This window comes from Mandrillus leucophaeus, unplaced genomic scaffold (assembly GCF_000951045.1).
Source record: "Mandrillus leucophaeus isolate KB7577 unplaced genomic scaffold, Mleu.le_1.0 Scaffold571, whole genome shotgun sequence".
Lineage (NCBI taxonomy): Eukaryota > Metazoa > Chordata > Mammalia > Primates > Cercopithecidae > Mandrillus > Mandrillus leucophaeus.
In genome coordinates, this window is record NW_012106153.1 from 682,850 (window position 1) to 700,267 (window position 17,418).

At 52.9% G+C, this 17,418-nt stretch overlaps 1 protein-coding gene across 1 annotated transcript in view; it reads right to left on the reverse strand.

The window, feature by feature from the left end:
• ARHGEF10L (Rho guanine nucleotide exchange factor (GEF) 10-like) overlaps positions 1-17,418 on the reverse strand; it is a 191,991-nt gene that overhangs the window by 119,068 nt on the left and 55,505 nt on the right. Inside the window, exons 3-5 of the mRNA XM_011998461.1 lie at positions 11,468-11,547; positions 3,779-3,964; positions 2,948-2,981 (exon numbers count right to left, since the gene is read on the reverse strand). Coding sequence (XP_011853851.1) covers positions 2,948-2,981; positions 3,779-3,964; positions 11,468-11,504 — 257 coding nt within the window. The 5' untranslated portion in view covers positions 11,505-11,547. The remainder of the gene's footprint in view (positions 1-2,947; positions 2,982-3,778; positions 3,965-11,467; positions 11,548-17,418) is intronic.

The window sequence follows — 17,418 nt, forward strand, 5'->3', positions numbered from 1 at the left end:
AAAAAAAAAAAAAAAAAAAATTAGCCAGGCGTGGTGGCACATGCCTGTAATCCCAGCTTCTTGGGAGGCTAAGGCAGGAGCATCACTCAAGCCTGGAAGGTCGAGGCTGCAGTGAGCTGTGATCACACCACTGCACTCCAGCCTGCAACAGAGTGAGACCCTGTCTCAAACAACAGCAAAAAGAGATAATGTACACAGAGCACTTAGCGCAGCCTGTGGCTCAGCCACAGCACCATCAACACCAGTGAGGTCAGGTGACTCTAGCTATGTGGCCTTGGGCCACGCAACCACTCCTGCTTCCCTTCCCTGGCCTCAGTCTTGGCCCCTGCAGGTGCCAGAGTCAGAATCCAATAGAAACCCTATTGACATGCCATTTGGTTGGAGGTTGGGGAGTGGGCTGGTATTTTTTGATAGGTTTTGTTTGTTTTGAGACAGAATCTCACTTTGTCACACAGGCTGGAGTGAAATGGCGCAATCTCGCCTCACTGCAACCTCCACCTCGCAGGTTCAAGCGATTCTCCTGCCTCAGCCTCCCCAGTAGCTGGAATTACAGGCACCCGCCACCAGGCCCGGCTAATTTTTGTATTTTTAGTAGAGATGGGGTTTCGCCATGTTGTCTAGGCTGGGTCTTGAACTTCTGACCTCAGTGGTCCACCCACCTTGACCTCCCAAAGTGCTGGGATTACAGGCGTGAGCCACTTCACCCGGCCTGACATGCTGTTAGTTTTCTCCTTGCTTCCACGGAGACACAGACCCTCTTGTCCTTCTGTCCATCATTCGTTCAACAAGGACATCTTTGGTACTCAGCCCATGCCTGCCACTGTGCTAAGCCATGAGGTTCGGCAGCAAACAAAACATCCCCCTCCAAAAAACCAAAAAGTCCCTGTCGCCATAGAGGTAACTGCTGGTGAAGAGACCAGCACACCCCTCTTCCCTCACAAGATCTCCATCCTGGGGGAGCGAAGAGGAGGCTCTCTTTGCTCTGCTCTCATGTCAAGGGAAGGGACCTCACCAGGAATCACACACCGGGCACTGCCGCGCAAGGCTCCCCACGAGGGACCTGTGGAACATCCCACCAACCGCTTAGATGCCACTCTCCAAGAGCTCAGAGATCATCTCTGAGTGGGCAAAAATCTTACCTCAAAAAATGGACACACAATCAGATCATTCCTATGAAGCCAGCCACACCCTCTCATCAGGGACCAGGGCATAAGCTCCTGGAGGCATGGAAGCACGGTGGCCAAGCGCCTGGCCTCCGTGTCAGAGGGGCCTTGGCCTCTGTTCTGAATGAGCATGTACTTATCTACATGGAACCCTGGGCACATCACCTACCTCCTGGGGTCTCTAGGAGGGTAGCTTGAAGGAAGCGAGTGTGCTGACCACCCTGTGTGCCGACCACCCTGTGTGCCAACCCTGTGCCTCTGCTCAGGGGCTTCCTCTGTGGGCACTCCTCCTGCCCCTCTGCCATCCTGAATGGAGAATTTCCACGCACTTGCTGAGCCAGGACCTGGCCCAGGAGTCTTCCCTGATGGCCCCACCCTTGATCCCCTCCAGTGTCCCAGCTCCCTGGGCATCCGTCTCTGTCCCACTCTGACGCATCTGCATCTCCCACCAGACTGAGTTGCTCCGCAACCTCACCCCTGGCCCACCCTGGAGATTTAAATCCTTGGAAGATTGCAGCCATCACAGCCCTTCCCAGCCCAGGTGCAGGACGAATGGCTGCTGATTCATTTCAGGTCCCTAATCAGGGAGGAGAGGCTGGCCCCTAATTCTGACCTTAATTACACAGCAGCAAGCTCAGCAGAAACCCTCCCCGAGTCCACCCACTCTGGACAGCAAATGAGCGCATGAAGGACTTCTCTTCCAGGGGCCTGGGCCTGCAACCTGCATCTCTGAAACCTCCCGCTGGGTGACACCTGCCTGAGAATTAGCCCCTCTTGCTCAGTTTGGGGCACCCCAGGAAGACAAAGCAGGGCTCAAACATGCCTCCCCTCACCAGGTTAGTCAGGATTTAAACTCGGGGTTCCAGATGCTTGGGCCATTCATTTGGAGCCTAGACCCCTCCACTGCTTAGGCAAGGAGGCTCTAAGCACCCGGTCCTGAGAGGCCTCAGCTCCCACCACCCCCAGTTGCCCAATTACCCTTCCAACCCAGACGTGACTTGCAGAAGACAAAGAACTGTGATAAAAAGCAAATGCCTTGATTAGGCACCTACCACGAGGCTAAGCATCTTACTCAATGGCCCATTTTTACAGATGAGAAAACCAAAGGGGGACTTGACTGACAAGAGGACCTATGGCCAGTGTGGGGGCCACAGACAAGATGCAGGCCCTCACCCCAACATCCAGGCTCCTAACCACTAGGCTACACTGCCTCTGACAGGCTCGCAGGCACCGAGGGCAGGGTCCCTGACAGCAACTGATATAGGATTGGGAATATTAGCAAGACAAATAGTAACTGCAAAAATAATTACAGTGGGCTGCATCCCCCCACCCTCAAACACCCCCAGTACCCCCCGACTACACACACACACACAGACACACACACACTCACACACACACTGAGCACCACACAGCTGTTCGCTTCTTCAAGACGAACCCAACAGAGGGGGTGCTCTCATTGTTTCCCTTTCACCAGCGAACAGACTGACACTTGGGGAGTTTCTGTGACTCCTCCAAGGCTACACAGCTAGCAAGGGACAGAGGCAGGGTTTGGAGCCAGGCCTGCCTCCTGCTGTTTCAGAGGCTTGTGGGCAAAGTAAAGGAAAAAGTACCATGAGTTTCTGGAACTGACCTCTTCCCCCAGGGCACAGGGCCTCAATGAAATGCTTTCCTCCTTAGCTAAAGACCAGTCGGGTCCTCTGGGCCTCAGCTCCACCCCATCTCCACCCCCTGCCCGGTGTCTCCCCGTTTCCAACCGCCAAAGCAAAGGAGCCAGGTTCACTTACTCTGTGCTGGGTGGAGCAGCCGCTGGGTCTGGGTCTGCAAAAGAGGAGCAGACAGAGAGCCTGTCAGGCCAGAGGCTGGCCCCAAGCACTCAGGCCTTCCCCGCCCCTTTCCCAGCCTCCCCAGGGGCTCCGCAGACAGGGCCTGGCCAGCCTGGGTGCCTGCTGAGCCCCGCCTCCCTCCCCCAGCCCTGGCTCAGTCATCAGCTCCCCTACCTGGCCTGCACCACCCCCACCCACCCCATGGCCCACTTCCCAACTCCAGCCAGAACTCGTGGCAGCCGCCCCGCCTGCTCTGGGCCTGCCCTCCACCCCCAGCTGCTCCAGGAGCCTGCTGTCCCCAAGCCTGCAGGAAGTTCCAGCTGGTCGGGTCCCCAGATTCTCTCTCCGATAACAGACTCTAAGAGCCCAGAAGCTGCCATTTAACACCAACTTAGCAGGGCCCTCCTGCCCCCCAGGGTTGCCAGCTCCCCAAGGCAGACAGGAGAGGGGACCTCTGGGAGGCTGCTCTTCTGGCTGGTGTGGATTCTTTAGGAGAAGCTGCAGGGAGGACTTCAGAGACACGAGCTCTGGGCAGCAACTGTCTCCAAAGCAAAACTCAGGCCAACCACTTCCATTTACAATGTGCCAAAGTGCACCAGATGTTGCAGGAATGCTAGGAATTTCAAATTCCCAAGGGAAGCCATAGACTGCAGCTTCTTCCCACTGGCTTTTCCCTTCCTGCTTTCTGGGGACAGCGGAGGGGCCACCAGGCATCCCTGAGAGCCTGGAGCTTCCGCCAGTTCTCTATGCTCCCTGTAGCCCCAGGACCGGAAGTTCCCAGAAACATCTTACCAGTGACAGGAATGGAGTCGAAGTGGATCAGCGGGGGGTCTGTGTCCCTCTTAGGAGCAAGGCTAGGGACTCCCAGGACTGCGCTGGTGTCCTCTTCATCATCACTGTCGTCAAACTCAAAGGCCTCTCCTGGGTCGTCCTCCGCCTCGGAGGAGGGGCCTGGGGCTCCTGGAACCAGCTGATCTCCTGGAAGAGAGGAGGAGTTGGCCAAGCTGCAGGATCTCCAAAGTTTGGTCAATGGAGAGATGGCTGGGGTAGATGGGCATGGGCTGGAACTGGGTGAGCACTTCAGGTCTGAGCCAGGGAATGAGAGCCATCAAACTCAAGCCACATGGCCCTACAGTGCTGGTAAGGCTGAGGGGAGGCGGTTGGGTTAGGTCTCTCAGCAAGTAGCAGTTGAGGGAGGGAAAGGAGTGTGCTCCCGGGGCGAGCCTGTGCACCTCAGTACTTCAGTGTATATCTTTCCTCTTCTTATTTCCTGTCTCCCTGTTTTGTGAGCAAGGGGTCTTTTTAAATGTGTGTGTATGCATGAGCACAAGCTTATCGTATGTTTCTGTGTTGATTTGTCTGTGTGTTTTGTGTGTGCAAACGAGCACAGACAGGTGCATCCTTCCCACTGCACTTTATTTGGTACGTGCAGCAGCATGAAACACAGCTGCCTAGGAATGCCTGGACTTGGAGGCAGCCTGCTTGCAGGTACTAGGGCACAGACTGACTAGGGCAGGAGAAAGCATCAAGCTCCCAGCATGGAGGTCAGCTCGCTAGGCCTCATCTCCTGCTTTTCCCCTCCTGGGGGACCCCCTTCATGACTATGAATTCCTGTCCTCCTCACCTATTAAAGCTCAACTCAAGCAGAGAGACCCTCCCCGCCTACCCTACTACAGGAGGCGTGGCCTCCCCTTCTCTGCCCCCGCCCCTTGTTCGTGCTCCCCACCAAGCTCGGATCCCTGAGAGCAGACATCTCGCCCGTCTGTCCCCTCTACTGTGGGTCCTGGACTGACCCAGACCAGGAGCTCAGCCGCTTTTGTTAAATGAGTTAAGGGATGAATTCTCTACCCTAGAGGGCACAAGAAGCCATTTCCAGCCATTTCACCCCATGGAGCTTCCCCAGTCCTCTTCCTAGAAGAATTCCTTCCTAAACTCTGGGCTGAACGGAACCTCAGGAGTTCAGTAACTCCATCCCCTACCTTATGCAGACCCTCTGCAAAACCAACAGGCAGTTTGGTTCTGATTTTAAACATCTGCCAAGCTGACCGCCCTCAGCAGTCCTCTCGTGGCACATGCCACACAGCTTACGCATGAGCTCTGTGCTCACATGGCCGTGTCTGAGCTCCCTGCTAGCTGTGTGGTTCTGAGCAAGTCACTTTGCCTCTCTGAATCTTGGTTTCCTCTGCAAACTGGAGAACAGAAACAGCACTTTCCCCATAAGGCTGACATGAACGTCCACTGAGGTGCAGCTTAGGGTTTCTCAGCCTTGGTACCACTGACATTTGGGACTGGATAATTCTTTTTGCGGGTGGGGAGGGGCGCTGTCTTGTGCCCTGTAGGACGATTAGCAGCATCCCTACCTTCTACACCCTACAGGCCAGGGGGACCCTCCAGCTGTGACAACCAAAAATGTCTCCAGACATTGCCCTATGTCCCCCTGGAGGGCAAAAATCACCATTATCAGAACCACTGGGGTAGGTATAGCCCTCAGCACAGTGCCTGTATATGTAAGGATTATGACAGTAACAGCTGTTGCAATTACTGTTCCCCTCCCAGCCTCAGATCCTTGAGGACAAACAGGATTTTCTAGTCCCTGGGTCTGCGGACCCAGCCCTAGCAAATGCTCAATAAACATTAGACGGATGGATGAGTGATGGGTGAGGAGGTGGCTGGAACAGAGAGATGGACAGATGGGCCAGCAGATGAACAGATGGACGGATGGACATATCTGATTCCAACAGTCTCTTGGATTAGAAAAATCCAGTCACTCCCCTACAATGACCTGGAGGTTCCCAAAGCATAATATTTTGGGGGCAGATGTAGGAAACCCCTTCTTCAGTTGCTCAGCTGCAGTGGAAGCCCAGAGCACGCCCTCCCTACCCAGAGTGAGAAGTACCCAACTTCCTCTGAGGCCATGGAGGAGGAGACACAGCTGCTCCTCCTGGGACTTTGGGGACCAGGTCAGCAGGGGTGGACTCCGGGCAGCGATGCGGCCTGTAGAGCCAACTCCTTCCCCAGGTGTCAAGAAACAAGACCTGAGAGAGCCTGAGCTGTGCCCCGGGCAGTTTCCTCATCCAGCTTCAGGATCACCTCCATTTACCCAAGACCCCAGAGACACAGGCAAAGCAATGTGCCCACAGTCAGCAGCTAAGAGGATGGGATGGATTGGAACCCAGTTCCATTCACCCTCCACACCCTTCTACTAAGCCCTCAGACATTCTGCCCTGCGCTGACATAAAGGGCTTGGGTGGGAGCTGGATCTGTGGTTTTCAGATGCAGTTCCCAACCCCTGGTAGCTCGTAAGTTCAATCAGCGGATTCCCAATCAGGATTTCATTAGGTGTTTGGATTGCTTGTTTCAGATGTTTCTAAACATTGTATTCTAATATTAGTAAAATGATATGGGGTGTTCTTTTTGATATTATAATACCAAATAAAATACATTTGGTATTGAATTATTTCAGATGTTTAAAAAATAATGTATTGTGATACTAATGAATTCACCTTGGTATAATTTCGATATTGGTTTTGTCACTTCTGTTTCAGTTACATATACACATTGGGTAGGGGTGTGTGTGTGGGTGTGTGTGGGTGTCTGTGGGTGTGTGGGGGCATGTGTGTGGGTGTGTGGGTGTGTGGGTGTGTGAGGGGTATGTGGGGTATGTGTGTGGGCGTGTGGGTGTGTGTGAGTGTGTGGGCGTGTGTGGGGGGTGTGGGTGTGTGGTGTGGGTGTGTGGTGTGGGCGTGTGTGGGGGTGTGGGTGTGTATGTGGGTGTGTGGGGGTGTTGGTGTGTGTGGGTGTGTGTGGGTGTGAGGGGGGTGTGTGGGGGCATGTGTGTGGGGTGTGTGTGTGGGTGTATGTGGGTGTGTGGGTGTGTGTGGGGGTGTGGGGGGGTGTGTGGGTGTGTGGGTGTGTATGTACACACACATGTACATATGTGCAAAGAATCTTCTGCTCCTCCCTTGCTCCCTCCACTCCAGTCACATTGATCTCCTTCCTGTACCACAAATGTGCCAGGCATGCCCCTGCCTCAGGACCTTTGCACTTGCAGCCCCAGGGCCTAGCACGTTCTTCCCGCGAGTATCTTCTCCTGCTCTCCTCTCTTTCAGGTCTTTACTGCACATCATCTCTCTGCATGCTGTGGCATCTCTACTGCACGCTGCCGCAGAGACCTGCTGAGACTCCCAGTTTGTGCTGCCTACTTTACCTTTCTCTATGGCTGTTGTCAGCATATGATGCTATATGCTATTTATGTTGATGTCTCTCTCCTCTACTCAAATATAAGCTTCACGAGGGCAGGTATTTTTGTCTGTTTTGTTTGCTGTTGCATCCTCAGCATCTAGTGCAATGTCCAACATATAGTAGGCACATGATAAGCGTTTACGAAACACACACACACACACACACACACACACGCACCTCTGTTGTCATGTCTATGGGTGGCAATTTTCAAAGTTTAAAACACAGGCTGGGTGCTGTGGCTCACACCTGTAATCCCAGCACTTTGGGTTTGCGTGCCTGGGGCAAGAGGATGGCTTCAGTTCAAAAGCTTGTGACCAGCCCAGGTAACATGGTGAGACCTTGTCTCTACTAAAAGTGAGACAATTAGTCGGGTGTGGTGGCATACACCTGTAGTCCCAGCTACTTGGGAGGCTGAGGTGGGGGGATCGCTTGAACCCAGGAGTTCAAGGCTGCAGTGAGCCATGATTGTGCCACTGCACCCCAACCCAGGTGACAAAGCGAGACTCTGTCTCAAAAAAATAAACAAAAGTAAAAATGTTTAAATAATTTTTAAATCAGCTGGGTATGGTGGTGTGTGCCTGCAGTCTCAGCTACTCCAGAGGCTGAAGCAGGAGTTCAAGGCTGCAGTGAGCCACGATCACACCATTGTACTCCAGCCTGGGTAACACAGCAAAATCCTGTCTCAAAAAAATTTGCTTAAATTCTGGAATAAATGACCACAAAGTCCCCACCCACTATTTTGGGGGTACCAGATACAGGCTCATCCTGACTTAAACAGGGCTTTCTTAGCCTCTCAGTGCCCCCCAGTCGTTGCCCGAGTGAATCTGCTGGGAGTGGGGGTGGGGGTCTCCCTTTATAAGTGAATGGTGTCACTGCAGTGACTAAGGTTTTAGAGTCAGACCACCTGAGTTCAGCTCAAACTCCAGCTTACCAGGTACCAGCTGGATGAGTGTCGGGTTATTTGACCCCCTCCCAGTTTCCTGATCTGTAAAATGAGGACAATAATAGCAACTACCTCACAGGGTTGTTGGGAGGATGGAATGAATGAACATAAATAAAGCACCTGGTGCAGGGTGTGTGCTCACCAAATGTTAGCTGTTCTTACGATGATGATTCTGCTTTTCATTATCACCATCGTTATATCATCACTGTCATATTATTACCACCATTATCACTGTTATTATTATGATTTCAGCCTTGTCATAGCCCAGTCCCTGCTGCTGGGTGAGAAGGGCAGTCCTCTCCAACTCACAGGCCAAGCCCAGCCTCAGGCAACCCTGAGGCAACCTCCAGCCATGTCTAGAGACTCAGGTCACTTCTACACCTCCTTTTTTTTTTTTTTTCTTTTTAAATGAAGCTCACTCTGTCACCCAGGCTGGAGGACAGTGGCATGATTACGGCTCACTGCAGCCTCGACCTCCTGGGCTCAAGTGATCCTCCCACCTCAGCCTCCCAGGTAGCTGGAACTATAGGTATGCGCCACCACGCCCAGCTAATTTTTTTTTTTTTTTTTTTTTTTTTTTTTGCATTTTTTGTAGAGACAGGGCTTCACTGTGTTGTCCAGACTGGTCTCAAACTCCTGAGCTCAAGCAAGGCTTCCCAAAGTGCTAGGATTACAGGCGTGAGCCACTGTACCTGGCCTACACCTCCTCCTCCCTGTAAGAGTACAAATAGCGGCTGGGCGTGATGGTTCAGGCCTGTAATCCCAGCACTTTGGGAGGCCGAGGCGGGCTGATCACGAGGTTAGGAGATCGAGACCATCTTGGCTAACATGGTGAAACCCCATCTCTACTAAAAATACAAAAAATTAACCGGGCATGGTGGCAGGCACCTGTAAGTCCCAGCTACTTGGGAGGCTGAGGCAGGAGAATGGCGTGAACCCAGGAGGCAGAGCTTGCAGTGAGTCAAGATCGCGCCACTGCCCTCCAGCCTGGGTGAAAGAGCGAGACTCCATCTCAAAGAAAAAAAAAAAAAAGAGTACAAATAGCTTCAGTTACCCATGCATGCAGTGAGCAGCTCCCAGCATCCAGTGGGCAGGGAGAGGGAATGAGAGGTAAGACACAGTCCTGGGGTCCGGGGGTGGACTGTGAGCTCCCCTCTGGAGTTCACTGTGAGGCTGGCAGTACAGAACCAGCAGGAGAAAACCTAAAATCTCAGAGACTGAGACGGTGCCAAGAGGAAGGGGCTGGGGCTCTCTGGGGCTTCAGGAAGGGCTTTGAGGATGAGGCTGCCCTTGCACTGAGCCTTAAAGGATGAGAAAAGGCCTGACAGGCTGCAACTAGGGTGTGGATTCCAGGCAGAGGCCACAGCAAAGACAGAGAAGAAACACCAAGGGCCCCAGGGGCGCTGAAGATACACGCAAGGATGAAGAAGGTCACTAGACAGTTGACAAGGTGCGTGCAGGAATCCCCTACTCAGGAATTTGAATTTAGTTTGGGAAGGTAATGGGAAGCTCTCAGAGAATGAGGAAATGGTAAAGAGCTGGGTTTACCCAGATGATACTAGCCAGCAATATTAGAAAGAGCTGGAACAATAAATATTTGTCAAATGTTTGCTGAACTGAACAGAATTGACTTAGTCATAAATTTTTTTTCTCATTCCCCATGTTCAGGTTCAGGCCTCTTGGTGGGGAGGGGAAAGGGAACAGATGCCCACGACAGCAGGGGCGGGATGGGGCAAGGCCATGGCCATGCATGCTGGGACCCAAGTCCCCGTTGTGAATTGGGAGGTGAGATGTGCTTGCCCCTAGGCCCCCTTCTATCCTCGCCCCCAGGCAATCAGGCATTGCTCCTTATCAGAAGGAAAACTCAGGAGGCCCAGCCCAGCCCAGCTGAGAGCTGCAGGAAGCCCTTCCTAACCGCCTGCACGGGTGGTGCAGCCAGAGCTAGTCACTCATGCCTCTGATGTTCCTGGACACACCGGGTCCTTGTGAGAACCAATACAAGCAAGTCCAGGAGGCGGGGGACCCTGGGAAGCCACCCATCGCCACAGAGAAGACAGGTCCGCTGTGCTGCTCCCCACCCCCACCCCAGAAGAACCCCGAGGCTCAGGGAAGAGGAGATTCGTCATTTGGCTCTCCCAGGGGTGCGGGCACGTACTGTCTGTCCTGCTGACACCCACGATAATAAGCACTCCCATCTGTGAGCAATTGATTACCCCATACCCATGCCTGACAGATATTTCAACCTTGCAACAGCCCGGGAGAGGGTGTCATTGTCCCCATGTTTACTGATGATGAAACTAAGCCACAGAGACAACATGTCACTTAACCAACCCCGCAGTCTAAGTAGCAGGGTCGGGATTCAAACTCAGATGGGGCTGATGACAAAGCCCTCACTCGTTACCATTTGCAATTCTGCCTCTCTCGTAGTGGTACAAGAGGACAGGAAGCTGCCGCCGTGGGTGAAACAGCCCTGGGCCCAGTTCCTCCCGGGCGGGGCCTGGATTCCACCTGCAGCATCTGAGGCCCCAGTGCCAGGGTTGCCAAATGAAATACAGGACACAGACTTGAATTTCAGATAAACAATGAATAATTTTGTTAGTATAAGTATGTATTTTTCTTTTTTTTTTTTCAAGACAGAGTCTTGTTCTGTCACCCAGGCTAGAGTGCAGTGATGTGATTTCAGCTCACTGCAACCTCCATCTCCCAGGTTCAAGTAATTCTCCTGCCTCAGCCTCTCAAGTAGCTGAGATTACAAGTGCCACACCATACCCAGCTAATTTTGGTATTTTTGTAGAGATGGGATTTCACCATGTTGGCCAGGATGGTCTTAAACTCATGACCTCAAGTGATCTGCCCACCTCGGTCTCCCAAAGTGCTGGGATTACAGGCGTGAGATACCAGGCCTGGCTGTATTTCTCTTTTTTTCACTCAACATGGCAACGCTACTACTGTTCGATGGCCTGACCCTATGGTGCAACCCTCTCCCCCAACCTCAGTTCCTCACCCCTGATTTATAAGCTTCAGCCTGAGACCCCCATGTGTTCACCTCTCCAGGGGATCTCAGGGAGACAGGAAAAGGATTGACCCTTGCCCAGAACCTCCTCCGTGAGCAGAAAGTTACTTCTATTTTGTAGACAAGGAACATGAGGCAGAGGACGCGGCCCAGGCAGGGCCAGCAGCCAGCAGAGCGGACTTCCCACCCGGCACCACGCCGCTCCAGAGCAAGGCCCTCCGCTGGCCCCTGCGGCCCCGTTCTAAGAAGGAATGAGAGGGACAGGAAGCCCTAGGTACAGTACCTATGGCAGGCTGTGGAGGAGGGTTGGAGGAAGCCATCAGACAAGGTCCAGCTCAGACCAGCACTGTCCCAGCTACACACCTGTGGAAAGAAGACCAGAAATTGCATTAGCTGGAGTCAGGGCTGCAGTTTCAGCCACGGAGACAAGTCACTGGCTCACAACCTGTGCTTCAGTCCGGTGGCTCTCAGACAGATATTTCTGGGCAGCCCTAGAAAGGCCCCAGCCTCCACCCTTCATAAATCATTAACCCATAGAAACACCAGCAGCTGTGCAGCCCAAATCCCTGCAGCCACAGACCTTCCTGTTGCCAGTGCCAAGGGACCTGCTGGGTGTCCCTCCTCATCCCCTCTAGCTTACAGGTGAAGCTCTGGCCCCAGAGTCCAGGGTCATGCTCAGTCCCCCACCTTCCAGGAATCAGATCATGCCTGACTGTCATAAATGGGGCTGGCTACTTCCTCCTCCTGGCTGCCCAGGAAGCACGGGCTCCGCTCCCTAAGGTCTGCCTGCTCCTGCCAGTCCCTTCCTGTGGCCCTGCTGAAGGCCACTCTCACTCTGCCTTTCCCTGTCCCGCCCCATGGGTTGACCAGCAGGCAGGAGGTAACCTGGCCTTGGCACATGAGTGTGAGGAAAGCAATGGCTCCAGAGGCCAATGGCGAAAGACAGGGACAGAATCCCAAATGCTCAGCGTGGAGGCACAGTTCCTCCTGCCCCAAGGTGGCACCGCCCTCCCCTCACAGTGGGAGATCACATAACCAAGAGGCCGACACCTCCGCCTCCAGTGAGCTTCCTGGGCCCTGGAGCCAACCCTGCCCCAGCTCCCTACTGTCACCTTCAATTGTGCGCTGGGTGCTGTCTTCCTAGACATCCTGTGGAGGAGGAAATGCACCCTGGAGGGAAAGCAGCCAGCCCTCTGGTCTAATCTGCCCAGGCCACAAACTGGCTGTGTTCCTGTTTTCGTTTCCATTCCTAAAGGCTTTATTTTTATTAAACTGCCTTACTAAACAAAAATGAAATGCAGGTTAATGGCAATATTAGTAATAGTAGACATTCTTGCATTGCCAACGACATCTCAGACATAATTTTAAGCTCTTTACAAATATTAACATCTATTAGTCCAAATTATAAATGAGAAAATGAGACCAAGAATGGTTAAGTAACTTGCCCAAGATCACAAAGGTAGGAAGAGCCAGGGTTCGAACCCAGGCCATGGGGCTCTGGAGTCTGTGCTCAGAAGCAGCCACTACACTCTAGCACCTTTCAAGACTCAAACGATACAGCAGGTAGACAATGAAAAGTTAGTCTCCAGGCTGGGCGCGGTGGCTCACTCCTGTATCTCAGCACTTTGGGAGGCCAAGGTGGGCGGATCACGTCAGGTCAGGAGTTCGAGACCAGCCTGGCCAACATGGTGAAATTCCATCTCTACTAAAAATACAAAAATTAGCTGGGCGTGGTGGCACATGCCTTTAATCCCAGTTACTCAGTAGTCTGAGGCAGGAGAATCGCTTGAATGTGGGAGGCAGAGGTTACAGTGAGCCAAGACCGTGCCACCGCACTCCAGCACTCCAGTCTGGGAGACAGAGCAAGACTCTGTATGAAAAAATTAAAAAAAAAAAAAAAAAAAAGTCTACCTCCCATCCTTGTTGCCCTAATCCCACAGTCCCTCAGAAGAGATGACTGTTACCGACTTCTCAAGAATCCTTCCAGAACTTTCCCATGCATGGGCCAACTTGCATATCTGCAGATACGCCTTGTTTCATACAGAAGGAGCACACAGCACCCACTGTGCTGCAACTGCCTTTTTGACTTAAATCTCTGTGACGATTTCAGAATACTACTAATACATAGAAATTGACCCCACTTTTTTTAACAGCTGCATAGTAGGTTTGGTTTTGCTTTGATGTAGGTGTTTTTTTTTTCGGGGGGGGGTTAATTTATATAGCCCCCATCGATAGGTACTGAGGCTGCTTTGGTCTCTGTTTCCCAGGTTGGAGTGCAATGGCACAATCACGGCTCACTGCAACCTAGAACTCCTGGGCTCAAGTGATCCTCTCGCCTCAGCCTCCCCAGTAGCTGGGACTACAGGTGCACACCACCATGCCTGGCTAATTTTTTAAAATTTTTTCTAGAGATAGGGTCTTACTCTGTTGCCCAGGCGGGTCCCAAACTCCTGGGCTCAAGCCATCCTCCCTTCTTGACCTCACCAAGCGCTGGGATCACAGACGTGAACCCCGACGCCTGCCTGCATTTCTCACTGTGACTGATGATACCAGTTACTCTCTGCTAAGCGTGTGACTGTGCCTTTTAGATCCACACTGAAAACTCTCAGGACTAAACTGGTACTTCAGCAAAGGGTTTTGGAAAGCAAACTAATATGTCTGCAAACCCCTTTGCAACTTGAAAGATCAAACAACAGCTGTACAGCTGTCCTGCTACACAGCCCCCTCCCAGTGGGCTCATTCAAAACCCCTGAAGTCTGCTCGGCCTTTCTCTGAGGGCTCTGGTGCCCCAAGAGCTCCAGGAGGGAAGCGGCAGAAAGACCTATACCCATTTTACAGAAGGGAAAAGGGAGTCTCTTTGCCCAGTCTCCTGCCCAAATTGCTCCTTAAATACAATTTGATGATACAGAAAGAGGCAGCTTCTTTACCCTGGGGCCAAAACCTAGGATCCTTCCCTCCCAGAGCAGAAAGTCCAATGTCCTCCCCTTTCTTCACCCTTCGGGGCCGATTCCTGCCCTCCCCTCCAAGCGCAAGGCTTTCCCTAGAAAGGAAGAGAGACACCAACATGTATGAAGCCTGACATTTTATTAGCATTATTCCATCTAATTCTCATAACACCCCAGCTTACGGATGAGGAAGCAGAAACTCAGAGAAGCAAATATTTTTCCTAGGTCACAGAAGCAAGAGGACAAGGTGACCATACTAGGATTCCAGCCAGCGAGCACTGACCCTAAAGCCTAATCTCAATCCTCTGATCACACTGCCTCCCTAGCCTTTGGGGCTGGAATCTGGAAGGTGTTTGCTACAGACTAATGCGGGGCTCTGAAGTGTCGGGACAAGGACACAGGCCAGCAAGCCCTGCCCGTACTCATAGACCTATGGCCACCATTTTGCACACACAGGCTGCTAGTCTCAGAAGGATGTGGACAAGGGAGTGGGGATGGCTCACAGAAGCCCACTGCCACCACTACAGATCCTCACAGGGTTAGAAAAGAGTTCAGGGTACCCGATACCACTAAGGCTCCACTCAGCAGCTATGAGACCTTGGATGAGTTAATCCTACCTCTGGACCTCAGTTTATTCATCTGCAAAATGAGGATTAAAAAGTACTCACTTCAGGCCAGTCATGGTGGCTCACGCCTGTAATCCCAGCACTTTGGGAAGCCGGGGCAGGCAGATCACTTCAGGTCAGGAGTTTGAAACCAGCCTGGCCAATATGGTGAAACCCCATCTCTACTAAAAATACAAAAAATTAGCCAGACATGGTGGCGCATGCCTGTAGTCCCAGCTACTCAAGAAGCTGAGGCAGGAGAGTCACTTGAACCTGGGAGGTGGAGGTTGCAGTGAGCCAAGACTGCACCACTGCCACTCCAGCCTGGGCGACAGAGCAAGACTCTCAAAATAAATAAATAATAACCATTCTCATCTTTTTTTTTTTTTTTTTTTTTTGAGATGGAGTCTTGCTCTGTCGCCCAGGCTAGAGTACAGTGGCGTGATCTCAGCTCACTGCCACCTCTGCGTCCCAGGTTCACGCCATTCTCCTGCCTCAGCCTCCTGAGTAGCTGGGACTACAGGCGCCCGCCACCACGCACGGCTAATTTTTTGTATTTTTTAGTAGAGACAGGGTTTCACGAACCGTGTTAACCAGGATAGTCTCCATCTCCTGACCTCGTGATCCACCCGCCTTAGCCTCCCAAAGTGCTGGAATTATAGGCATGAGCCACCCGCACCCAGCCCATTCTCATCTTTAAAAAGAGAACTAACACAAAAGCATCATGGCGTGTCAGAATCAGAAAGTAGCTCCAATATGGCAGTGTTGCTCTTGCTCTTGCTTTACAGACGTGGAAACTGAGTCCAAAGGAGGAGGACACTGCCCGCAGTGCTGTCACCCTCCAGGTGGTGACAGCAAAGGCCATGGTTAGAGGATAGGATTTGGTGCCAGGATGATTCAGGTACAAATCCCAGCTCTGCTACTTGCCACAGCAGCAGTTAATTCCTTTCTCACTGGGACAATGGGAGTAAGACCAGCACCTGCCTCCTGAGCATCCTGTGCTCATGAAATGAGGACCCACCGGTGGGTGTGACGAATTCTACACTCCATGCCCTGCACGGAGTAAGCTCTGGGTAGACAGGGACCTCTGTTACCATGGGGACCCTATCCAGGCTATGTTTGGGGGGTGAGGTTATAGCAGATTGTCTTCTCTTGGAGGTCATCTTTTTAACAATGACCGCCAAACCCAAGGGACAGGCGGACACCGAACAGCTCCCGTTCCTGCTGCTGTGTGGAATGGCTGAGGAGGAGGCAGCACTCAGACAAGGGAGGAAGAGGCGAGGCCCCAGCTCCCAACTGCAGGGTATGCCCACCAGAGGCCCGGAGCAGGTTAGGCTCAGTGACAGGCCACCCAGAGCAGCCCGGCACTGGCACCTCCCGCTGCCCTCAGCTGCCCAGCCCATCATAGCAGGTGTCTTCCTGGCTTGGCTAATTTAGTCAAAGTGCTTATCAGTTCGCCTCCCTCTAGGGTTCAAAGACCATCTGCCCAGAGGCCCCTCCAGGAAACCTTCCTCCTGCCTGCCCCTGTCCCACGCTGGGCCCCCCAAGACTATCTCCCACCCCTCACCCATCAAGCTGCCCCATCCCTCTTCCACCTGAATGAGGCCTGGAGGAAGAAAACACCTGGGGGCCCTGAAAGTCTGGAAGGCTGAGCAAGTCATGCCTTGAGGACAGGGAAGGCCGGCCTCTCTCTCCAACAAGGTCCAGGCAGAAGCAGGGGAAGCAGCAACTGGGTTGCTGGGCTGAGCTGGGCAGCGGCCACCCAGCCCTGCCCAGAGAGAAACAAGAATCGGTTCTGGCCCAGGCACCCTTGTCAAGCTCTGGCCTCGGAGGCCCTCTGCAGGGTCCACCTCCTGAAGGAGAAAGAAGGTGGGGAATGGGGGGAAAGACCAGGTGCTTGAGCTGGTCAGGACTGGAGCTCCTCCACATACCTGTGTTCTCCAAGAGGTCGCTCTGGTTTTCAGCTCTCATTAGACACATGCTAGGCCAACCTGCCTGCCACCTCTGCTGCCACAGAGACACTCCACAAACACACCTGCCACCTCACCTTGTTGCTTCAAACTCTTCCCCATCACTGTCAGAATGGAGCCTGGGTCCTAAGCAAGGCCCTCCAAGATTCGTCCCCTCCACTGACCTCTCGGGTCTCGGCAGCTCCGGGCCTGGCCTGGAACTCTGCTCTGGCTCTCATGAATGGCTTTCAGCCCCATGACCATGCCACCCGACCTGTTTCACATCTCCGGGCCTTTGCTTAAGCTGTCTGTTCCCTCCACATGGAATTCTCTCTCACAACCAGCAAGCAAATTCCTATTCAACCATCAAAATCCAGCCCCATTTCTCCTCTACAAAGCTTCCTTAGACCCATTTCACATGGTGGTTTCCAGTTGTGAAGCTTTTTAAAAATACTTATGTCCCAGGCCCACACCCGGAGATTCTGTTACAGTGGCTCAGAGGTGCAGCTGATAGGGGGTCAACAGGCTCTTTTCAAAGAGCATGGGTGGTGCTGGGACACGTACATGCCTGCAGGCACAGCCCCATTATAACTGTTGTCCTCCCTAAGAGCCTGTGACCTCTCTGGGGGCACTGGGCTTCTTTCCATCTCAGCATGGGTAGCACTGGGATTGGCCCGGGGTACACACTAGATAACAGCTTGTGACCCTCCCTTGCTTGGGACCCACCTAGCATGG